Raw genomic sequence first — 11,616 nt, 5'->3', positions numbered from 1 at the left:
GGTTCAATGCAAGGATATATGGATAGAAAACGACCATGCGTCAACCGGGCAAGAATTTTGTCATCCATGGCGCCGAACGAGAGGATACTTATAACACAGAGAGAGAGAGGTGCTCTTGGTCATGTGGCAGCTGGAACTACTTCCCGAGGCCCAATTACTTTGTGATCATGACGGGTCGGAGCCTCGGGGCGGCTTGATTTTGGGCTCGTTTAGGAGACAGAGAAGGTGATGAACTGGTGATGTAGCTACGGAACTGGACGATAAATTGTAGCTGGTCCTAGTCATCTTGTTGCGGATTTAAATTGACAGTGAAGCACCTAGTCATCTGCAGCCCAACTGTTCCAACGTGACAATGAACCACCCATTTATGAACGGCGCGCTGTATCTCAACCACACGGCCGGCCGGCGCCGGTCCGGCGGCCCTTCCTCCACGCTATTTAACACAGTCCGCGTGGCGCGTCATGCCGCAAGTTAACCTCCACAACGTGCGCACTTGGTGAGCAGCTAGCTCCTCCGCCTGTCTGTCTCCATGGGAAGCATGCCCGAGAAGCCCCGCCATGGCTTCGGCAGCCTGGTGACCGGCCTGCAGGAGGTGTGCGAGAGCGGCATCACCAAGGACCTGGCGTGGCGGCGCTCGCAGCTCAAGGGGATCATCAGGCTCCTCACCGAGAAGGAGGAGGAGATGTTCGACGTGCTTCGCGATGACCTCGGCAAGCACCGTGCTGAATCCTACAGAGACGAGGTACGTACGTGCTTATTTCAGTTCGAGTCTGTCTAAAACTTTTTTTTTCTGACAATCAATACCACATATATTCATAGTAACAAATAGTACATGGTAGAGATACATGAACTGACTCCAACGATTACAAAATAAAGTCTAAAAGATAGTAATAAATCTTCGAGGTCTTCAATTTCTTTCTTCTTCCAGAACACAATCTTGTACTCTTGTGAAGGCAGCCAAAGATACATAACGAACCATAGACCTGTAGATACCGACGAAAGTTCTCCCATAATTTTTTGAGCCGCAATGCCAAGACTGCGTGCACGCACGCAACCATTAAAGCAGTCATACAACATCGGCAAGAGTACCAACACCAGTATATCAGGGAATAATAACTAACTAGCTTTGTCGTCGTCGATGGAGAGCCGAGAGTACGAATCACCATTGTCGAGGACGTAGCAGCCGGGACAAAAACTGCGAGGATAATCCTCCTCGCGGCAACAACGACAAAAGATCCAAAATCGATCTGGCGAAGCAAGATCCGAAGACCCATACCTAAAAAGTTGTGATTGTTCAACACCACCATTGACGCCGGGAAGAAGATCTCGTCGCCGAACGAAAGTCCGAAGATCACTTATTGCATACGATGCCATCTTCATTGAGGGGAAACCAACAAGAAGGCGGCTACCAAAATCCTAACATAATCTAATGAAAACAATACTTTTATTCAAAACTCCACGCATAGTCTAAAACTTGTTTTGTCTTCTGGCCATTCATGAAGTTGTTCGTTTCGGTCGTCTTCAGATTGGGGCTCTCGTCAAGTCCGTCAACCACACGCTGAGAAACCTGGAGAGATGGGCGGCGCCCGAGAAGGCAAGCTCTTGCCACATCCCGTTTCTGCAAAATCTTTAGTCAGGCTGCTGATTTTCCCAAATAGGCGAATGACTTGCTGTTTTGGTAAAGTGCAGGTTCAAGCGCCGCTGGTTTCATTCCCGGCCACTGCGCTCGTGGTGCCCGAGCCGCTCGGCGTAGTGCTCGTATTCTCCTGCTGGAATTTGCCATTAGGTGAGACTAACTTTTTTGTTGTACACTATAAATGTTGATTCATACAGTACATATTTTGACAAATTGCGACATAGTAGTAGTCCCTCCGGCGCAAATTAATTGATTTAGCCATATATTATGTATTCAGCACAAGTGTACTCCCTCCGTACCGTTTTAATCCACGCGGAGCGGTGCATACCAATGTATGTTTCACGTGATGGCGTGATGGCGTGCGTCGGTTAAATAAGAATTGAGGTAGTATTTCTGAGCTGCCCTAATTAATTTTGCCCAGAAGAAGTGTGTCCTATGGATGTTAGTTATGAAATCCAAAGTTGTGGATTTGGTGTATTACATTACATCCAGCTACATGCATGTGTTTTTCTCTAGTCGGGGATGACCTACCTATGTCGAGTTATGGTACTACTACTACCTCAGTTCCGGTGAGCAAGCTATTTAAATTTAGTTCAAAATCAAAACTTATAAAGTTTAACTAAATATAAACATCTACAAAAGGAATAAATATATTATCAAACTATACTTTACGGTGAATCTAGGAGTAGTATTGATTTGGTACCGTAAATGTTTGTGTTTTGATCTATAATATTGATTAGATTTAGATGATGTTGACTTTTAACTAAATGTATACTTGTCTTACTCATTGAAGCGAAAGGGGTATTGTGCCAAAACATGTTTTAATTTTTTTATCTATATAAGTTTTCATGCGTAAATCACATTAGCGACATTTTCATAATCTTGGTTAAATGGATCGCATTTTCTAGATTTTCATTATTGTACATAAACATGTTGCATTAGTTAGTCTTCATAATAATATCCTAACAGACCATAACCGCTAGTTCTAAGAATTGCACATAAACATATAATATATGTTAGATCCTCACAACTATATCTAAAAATAACACAACTAGTAGACCTTCATAATGTGGTAAATCATCATGGTTGCACTTAGACAAATCAGTAAACAAATAATTATGAGTGCACATATTAGTTATTGGTTGGGTTATAAAGGACAAGTACATGTTGCCTTTGAAACTGATCAAATACATGTCGCGTGGTGTTGTATAACAAATGCAGCGAGCGGACGTGTATATTGTGGGTTACTTTTGTTAATCTTTGTCCTAATGACTCTATGCCTAACAACTGTATAAATGTGTTGCTGAGAAAAAAAATGTCGTAGGAATTTTGTAGAAAAGAATTTTTTGATTCTTATTTATCCATTAAGGAACATAATCGTATACTAAGAAAGGTCAAATTTATACATGTTGGAATGTATTCGTGTCTAAAACCTTGTTATATTTTGCAATTGTGGTGGTGGTGGGGGGGGGGGGGGGGGGGTCAACCAGTGGAACATACCTATATAATGTGAAAATAAATAACTGAGACTTCCAACACAGTAAATACGATGGTCTGGCATTTGCTAGCGTCGTCATGCCAATTTCAATGTAAAACAAAAATACCGTCCACATAAACCAAGGAAGCGGCTGATGCAAACCATAGAAGTTTGGTTATGTGCATTGGAGTGGTATGGTGGCCTCTTTCAGAAGTGGCGATGTTACCACCTCAGTGGCTCAGTGCTACACTCGTACACACTCATCGGAGGCAACTAAACTAAAGCAACACGCAATTAACAACGAGCAACATACCTAAGGCATCATACTTAAGAATAGGCCAAAGAAAAAGAATAGGCCACTAAATTTTAAGAATGCTAACATAAGGGGCTTCCCACGCTCCCTACATACTACATACATGAGAGGTGCACACCCTCTCAGGACTCAAAAGACAACTTACAGCCCATCGCTGCCATCAGTTCATAATAATTACATCAGAGATCAAGCCATTGATACAACACTACAAAGTTCACCCTCATCCAGCTAAACGTAGATGCATTGAGGGACCAACTTTTTAGCAATGTCACCACCTCTCGCTTGCCCGACACGACAAGCTTTTTTGCTCCGGTGGTTCTTGGAATCACATCTTCTAGGCCCAGTGGTAATGTGGGCAGGTAGACAATTTTGGTGTCCTAATTAGCCTTAGGTACCTTGCCATACAATGTGACATTGCTCACTACGGCAGAATCAGGCTTTGCCATGAACAATTTGCACGGCAAAGGTGCATGTACACATGGCAAAGCCTTTGCCGTGCGAAGCCACACGGAAAAGATCGCATGACAATGTCTACGACATCAACGTGTCATTGCCGTGCGCCGTGTCAACCAGTGGAACATACCTATATAATGTGAAAATAAATAACTGAGACTTCCAACACAGTAAATACGATGGTCTGGCATTTGCTAGCGTCGTCATGCCAATTTCAATGTAAAACAAAAATACCGTCCACATAAACCAAGGAAGCGGCTGATGCAAACCATAGAAGTTTGGTTATGTGCATTGGAGTGGTATGGTGGCCTCTTTCAGAAGTGGCGATGTTACCACCTCAGTGGCTCAGTGCTACACTCGTACACACTCATCGGAGGCAACCAAACTAAAGCAACACGCAATTAACAACGAGCAACATACCTAAGGCATCATACTTAAGAATAGGCCAAAGAAAAAGAATAGGCCACTAAATTTTAAGAATGCTAACATAAGGGGCTTCCCACGCTCCCTACATACTACATACATGAGAGGTGCACACCCTCTCAGGACTCAAAAGACAACTTACAGCCCATCGCTGCCATCAGTTCATAATAATTACATCAGAGATCAAGCCATTGATACAACACTACAAAGTTCACCCTCATCCAGCTAAACGTAGATGCATTGAGGGACCAACTTTTTAGCAATGTCACCACCTCTCGCTTGCCCGACACGACAAGCTTTTTTGCTCCGGTGGTTCTTGGAATCACATCTTCTAGGCCCAGTGGTAATGTGGGCAGGTAGACAACCTTGGTGTCCTAATTAGCCTTAGGTACCTTGCCATACAATGTGACATTGCTCACTACGGCAGAATCAGGCTTTGCCATGAACAATTTGCACGGCAAAGGAGCATGTACACATGGCAAAGCCTTTGCCGTGCGAAGCCACACGGAAAAGATCGCATGACAATGTCTACGATATCAACGTGCCATTGCCGTGCGCCGTGTCAACCAGTGGAACATACCTATATAATGTGAAAATAAATAATTGAGACTTCCAACACAGTAAATACGATGGTCTGGCATTTGCTAGCGTCGTCATGCCAATTTCAATGTAAAACAAAAATACCGTCCACATAGACCAAGGAAGCGGCTGATGCAAACCATAGAAGTTTGGTTATGTGCATTGGAGTGGTATGGTGGCCTCTTTCAGAAGTGGCGATGTTACCACCTCAGTGGCTCAGTGCTACACTCGTACACACTCATCGGAGGCAACCAAACTAAAGCAACACGCAATTAACAACGAGCAACATACCTAAGGCATCATACTTAAGAATAGGCCAAAGAAAAAGAATAGGCCACTAAATTTTAAGAATGCTAACATAAGGGGCTTCCCACGCTCCCTACATACTACATACATGAGAGGTGCACACCCTCTCAGGACTCAAAAGACAACTTACAGCCCATCGCTGCCATCAGTTCATAATAATTACATCAGAGATCAAGCCATTGATACAACACTACAAAGTTCACCCTCATCCAGCTAAACGTAGATGCATTGAGGGACCAACTTTTTAGCAATGTCACCACCTCTCGCTTGCCCGACACGACAAGCTTTTTTGCTCCGGTGGTTCTTCGAATCACATCTTCTAGGCCCAGTGGTAATGTGGGAGGTAGACAACTTTGGTGTCCTAATTAGCCTTAGGTACCTTGCCATACAATGTGACATTGCTCACTACGGCAGAATCAGGCTTTGCCATGAACAATTTGCACGGCAAAGGAGCATGTACACATGGCAAAGCCTTTGCCGTGCGAAGCCACACGGAAAAGATCGCATGACAATGTCTATGACATCAACGTGTCATTGCCGTGCGCCGTGCCAAAACTGCACGTGAAAGGCTTTGCCGTGCGTCGATTTCTTTGTTGTGCGCCAACAGCCTCTGCCGTGCGCCAGTGCTGGTTGGTGACAATATGAGAAGGGTGATCAGTGACAATGTGATAACGGTGATTAGTGAGGATGTCACAAGGTGATCGGTCATAAGGGCATAAAGGGTGATCAGTGACAATGTGAAGTTGTGCTTACCGTAGAAATGGCATTGCGATGCGCGTCTTTGCAAGCTAGGCATTGACATAGATGTGCAACATAACTTTATACAGAATCATAAACCGGTGCATGCCAATGAAGCCCATAATCAATAACCCTTACCGGAAAATCTAAGCATCAACACATGTCAAGATCATTCCAAATCACTCAGAAGCACTTACGCAACATTGGATCTACACATACAAGATAAAAACCCTAACTTCTAACCCCTACCGACCAAATCTAAATCTAAGCAAATCAATGTTGGTTATAACCTTATAGGAGTACTTGCAGAGTCTGGCGGTGAAGGAAGAAGTGACGTGGGGTGGAGCTATCTAAACAATGATATGCATATGTCATCATTATTGATATAGCTCTACCACTCTTTCTTGACTATACTGACTGATAATCCAATATGTGAGTAACTTTTCAACAACGAGCAACATGATCAGACATTTATGGATAGTCACTCGAGGAGTCCAGACATATCACCCATGTTGCAACGAGTAAAATCCTATGTCCCCCCCCCCCCCCCCCCCCATGCATCACAAGAGAGTTAAAAGTGAGCTTCATATGTACCTAGTTGCACAACAGTGTTCAACAACTTCTTAATAAGCCGGTCCATATTGTAACATCATCTGACAGACTCAAGTCTAAGGTATAATGTAGAGAATGTATGTATAATCAACTGATGACATGATGGTAGAAGAAAACACAAGGCTCTCGTAATGATAGATCTATCAAACCCCATATTCTACAGCTCTGCACATTACTAGTATGATATATCAATACTCATCAACCATCGTATTTAGTGTAGACACATTACAGTGCTCATATGTTTATCAACAAGAAATCACCTTATAAATCGTTACCATAAATATAATATTCCGAAATAAGTCAAGTACTTGTTGACTAAAATTCTAAAGCGGGCTTGCAATGGCCCAAGGGATACAATTTGTACAATTCTGACTGCTAAGGTTCATTATGTCTAACATTCTTTTTTGTAGTAAACCACACCATTCATAAAATCAGGCTTTACAACTACGCTACTAGTGTTCTTGGTCTAATTATGTATACAGTTTGTCAATGATATTACCAAAACTTAGTGTTTACAGTTGCACCCTTTCATACCCCTGTTGCACAATGACTTTTTTGAATTTGTCTCCTATTTCAGAAAAAAAAAATTACATTGACCGGGTTGGCGGTGTGTTGCATTGTAGGTTTGGCTCTGGAGCCACTCTCCGGCGCCATAGCGGCTGGCAATGCTGTGGTTGTAAAGCCGTCTGAGTTCGCACCAGCCACCGCTGCGTTCCTCGCTAGCAACCTACCAAAGTACCTGGATCCTAGGGCTGTCAAGGTTGTCTTGGGTGGACCAGAAGTTGGAGAGCAGCTAATGGAGCACAGATGGGACAAAGTCCTCTTCACAGGTGACTACAAGCCCTAAAAATCACCTCAACCCTGCACAAAGTTAATTACAGGCCACAGAACATCAATTTGTTGCTCTTGCGTGCATGTCTCTCTGATGTGGTCTTTTATTGGCGTGGTTCAGGAAGCGCCCGTACAGGGCGCATTATCTTGACGAAAGCAGCAAAGCACTTGACGCCAGTCGCGCTTGAACTGGGCTCGAAATGTCCGTGCATCATTGATCGGCTAGATAGCAAGAGAGACACCCAGGTATATTCCTTAGGGCATTTGACGATTTTCACTTTGCAACATTGTTCAGATTGCAGGACAGGCTGAATGTACCTCATGTGTTGGCTCTTGGCTGCACAGATTGCAGTGAATCGCATATTTGGAGGGAAATGGTCCCTTTGTGCCGGCCAAGCATGTCTTGCCATTGATTACATCCTGGTCGAGGAGGAATTTGCACCTGCTCTGGTTAGGTTCACTCTTATATCTATATCTACAGTATTGTGAATCACATGCCATATAGATTGCATATATCCTTAATTTCTTTCCTCTGAAGATTGAGGTACTGAAATCAACAGTCAAGAGGTTCACCGCTACACCAGATTGCATGGCCCGGATCCTGAACGAAAAGCACTTTAAGAGGCTAAGCAACTATCTGAAGGATCGTAAGGTGGCTGCTTCTGTGGTGCACGGTGGTTCAGTGAACCCGAAAACCTTGTAAGTTCTGAAAACTGTTTTGGCTCCAAGCTGCTGTACATGCTTCCTGTGGCTGGGAACTGAATTGTGCTGATTGTGCACTGGTACAGGACAATTGAACCCACCATACTGCTAAACCCTCCGCTCGATTCTGACATCATGACCGAGGAGATATTTGGTCCGATTCTGCCGATCATCACGGTACGCGCTGGTGAAACGATCATCAACATTTCTTTGTTAAAAGGATTCTACTGCTGAACTTAGGTTGTATGTGTGGGCTTTCAGGTAAAGAAGATCGAAGATAGCATGAAGTTTGTCAGATCTAAGCCGAAACCGCTGGCGATCTATGCTTTCACTAGAAACGAGAAGCTGAAGAGCCGGATTATAAACGAGACGTCGTCCGGGAGTGTCACGTTCAACGACGCTGTGGTGCAGGTATGTGGTTCTGTGTTGCAAAACAAGCTGAGGTTTTCTCATCTTCCTCACCTAGTTATTATACTGACATGTTGTGCTGGTACAGTACGTTGTGGAAGGTCTCCCGTTTGGCGGCGTCGGGCAGAGCGGATCAGGACAGTACCACGGAAAGTACAGCTTCGAGCTGTTCAGCAACAAGAAGGCGGTGTTCAAAAGAAGCTTCCTGATCGAGTTCATGTTCAGATATCCGCCGTGGGATAACGGCAAGATCGGGATGCTGAGGCACGTCTTCAACACGAACTACGTGCTCCTTCTTCTCGGCCTGATCGGCCTGAGGAGATGACCAGAGAAACAACCTGGAGAACAAGACCGCAACCGGTCGAGCTGAAGAGCTGAAGCTACGCCGTATGCACCAAAGCGTTTAGACTGCATACATCGTAGTGTTACATACTATACTTGAATCAATTGCAAAGTTGTATCGTGTAATCTATAATGCTGTGTGCATCGTTTCGATGCCAGAGGAGGGCGGTCCTCCCATTTCACGAAGTAATAATCGTGTAATCTATTTCTATCGACACCATGATTCGTCAAAGCTTGAGAAATTTACTAGCGTTGTTGTTTATCTGGAACGATGAGAAAATACTTGGGATTAAGCTCTCCGCAGGATCTGCTGAGTTTACGCGGATCTTAACCATGAAGATTACTCAGTGGTTTGATGGTGGCGATGACATTTCTAATGTGTACATGAGATGCTCGCTAAGAGCATGATAAACTGGAGGAATTCTCTTGTTTTGTCTAGAGGACGTCTCATGGTATTCGATATGCTCCTAATTTCGTCTTTTCTGGGCATAAGGCTTTGTTGGCATGATCTTTACCCATTATCGGGTTTGTAGGTATTGCGTGGAGGCTTCATTTTTTTGGTGTATAATCTTTATCTTCCCTTTGTTAAATAAATTAATCAAGAAAGTTGAATGTATCTTTTTGATCAGTCTCCATTTCAAATTTTAAATAATAAGTAAGCCTCCATGCCCACGGGCAATGCATTGAACTTATTTAATAATTTAATGCTTTCTATAAAAGAATATCGTAAGTTTATTTAAGTTCGAATGTATCTAGACACTCTTTAGTATTGAGTGTAGATACCGGAAATTCAATTTGACTCCCGGGTGTGTATGTTCCCTCTATCAAGAAAATGTATTTCGAAGTGTCGAAATTTTTTGAAAAAATTCTACATGTACATCTCCACAATATATGTGTGTTCATCAAGATTCGAGAAAAACCGATATTTTTGTGGTCTATATAAAAAAGAGAAAATTTATGTTGTGATAAGCCTTATTTTAAGCACCGAATTTTGTCTTTTTTACACATGCCACAAGACAAGTTGAATTTCCATGAAACAACTTTATGGGCGTGTAGCACGTGAAGATGTACGTGCAAATTTTTCATTTCAATTATTTTGATGTTTCAAAATGTAGCTAAGAGCATTTCAAAATAAAGGGATCATATGATCATACATCTGAACTTAGAAAAACTTCCCACGTTTTTTTATGGATGGAGGGAATATAAAAGTTAGTTAGCCAAAATGCAAAATAGGCGCGGAATAAGCGGAACTATCACATCCCACCGACTTGCCAATGCAGCTCAAACCATGTTTAACAATGGAATTCTTATTTGGTATGGGCAAATAAACAATTTCGGACAAGATCCAGGCATGGCCACTTCAACTTTCCACACTATCTCCACAACTTTATTATAAGACAAAAGAATGAGCAATAATGCAGCATGCTATAAGTAGTTCGTTAAACTAACCAATATGAGACTAATTAACAACACTACTGATGGATAGCTCCCAAATCCCCATGTGGCATAAACAGGGGCAACCGTATAGAAATGAAAGTTTCAGAGCACACCAGCCTGGCCCTCGTGTAAGCAAGCAAGAACAGTTAATCTAAACGCTACTGCCAAGCATAATGCCTTCTCCTAAATCACGTTACGAGCATTTTTTTTTCGCGCTAATTCAACATTGACGAACAGCGAGAAGGGAGACTTTTGTGTGCGAAGCGATCTGGTTTGCATGTGATTGTGATCGAGGAAAATGCTAAAATTCACCAGCTTTGCCGTTCAGAAATCCAGTTGATTTAGCGGCGGCAGCCCCAGCAACCTTAGGTTGCGAGGGGAGGAAAGGTGCTGACGACGTACTGTTGGGGCTGGGTCGTTTGCGGCCGGTTCTTCAAGGGCGCCGTTTGGTTGTTTGGGCGATTTCTTGCATGACTGAGCCATCGAGATAGGGCGCATTGCACGTTGCGAACATGGCATGGGCCACTTTTCGTAGCTCGTTTGGTAGCATGTGAGCTCTTTGCGCGCCGGAGAAGGAACCCAGGCCCCCATCGTTTGGTTTCCCATTTCCAGACCATCTTGCACGCAGGAAAACACGAATCTGCTGTTTGGTTGCTCAAATCACAAGTCCATATCCTTACCACAATTCAAATAGGGTGAGATTACCATGCCATGCCATCTTACATACGATCAGAGACCACTCAGAAGAACAAGATCCTAACGATCAGCACGATGAGGAAGGCGATGATGTAATCTTTCATTCGGCTGGGACGTACCTCTGGCGGTGCTCCTTGTAGAGCATGTACTTCCTCTGGCGGCAGCTGTGCTAATGGCACTGCCTCATCGATGACATGATCTTCATGCAGCTCCTCTTGCAGGAAGCTGAGGTACTCTTGCTGTGCCTCCTCCAATATTGCATATCCTCGGTAGCTGTTGCTGGAGTAGTCATTTACCTGATCTTGACAGACTCTCCATGAGCTGTAGATTCCTCAAACCCGTCCGCGAAAAAACACATACCACTAGCATGGCAAAAGAAGAAGTTAGCAATCACAACAATGAAGCAATTCAGACATGAGCAATAGAACAAGACAAGTGTTGACACAAATCTGAAACTAACAGGGGCATGCATATCATTCCAAAAGTCAATCAGAAGTTTATCCTATACTACCGTGGTGTCGTCCTACCACCACAGCAAAAGTGGGTATCTTATCCTAACATCGCAAGGTTCATCATCACCTGAGGGGTTAGTATATACCACCTCATAATACTTACAAAAGGGGGCCAAATGTTTTTCATCCTAGTTACTGCCAGAATATACAT

General features: G+C 43.5%; 1 protein-coding gene across 1 annotated transcript; it reads left to right on the top strand.

Moving 5' to 3' along the window:
- Positions 1-426: 426 nt before the first annotated feature.
- On the top strand, positions 427-9,069 carry LOC127306899 (aldehyde dehydrogenase family 3 member F1). Its single transcript, XM_051337604.2, has 10 exons — positions 427-742; positions 1,526-1,594; positions 1,690-1,786; positions 7,161-7,367; positions 7,490-7,614; positions 7,714-7,818; positions 7,907-8,067; positions 8,157-8,247; positions 8,332-8,481; positions 8,567-9,069. Exons 1-10 carry the CDS (start codon positions 530-532, stop codon positions 8,801-8,803), a joined length of 1,455 nt encoding a protein of 484 aa, XP_051193564.1. The 5' UTR covers positions 427-529; the 3' UTR covers positions 8,804-9,069.
- Positions 9,070-11,616: the final 2,547 nt, after the last annotated feature.

This window comes from Lolium perenne, chromosome 6 (assembly GCF_019359855.2).
Source record: "Lolium perenne isolate Kyuss_39 chromosome 6, Kyuss_2.0, whole genome shotgun sequence".
Taxonomy (NCBI): Eukaryota; Viridiplantae; Streptophyta; class Magnoliopsida; order Poales; family Poaceae; genus Lolium; species Lolium perenne.
The sequence above is the reverse complement of the archived record's forward strand: the minus strand, read 5'-3'. Positions and strand labels throughout refer to the sequence as shown.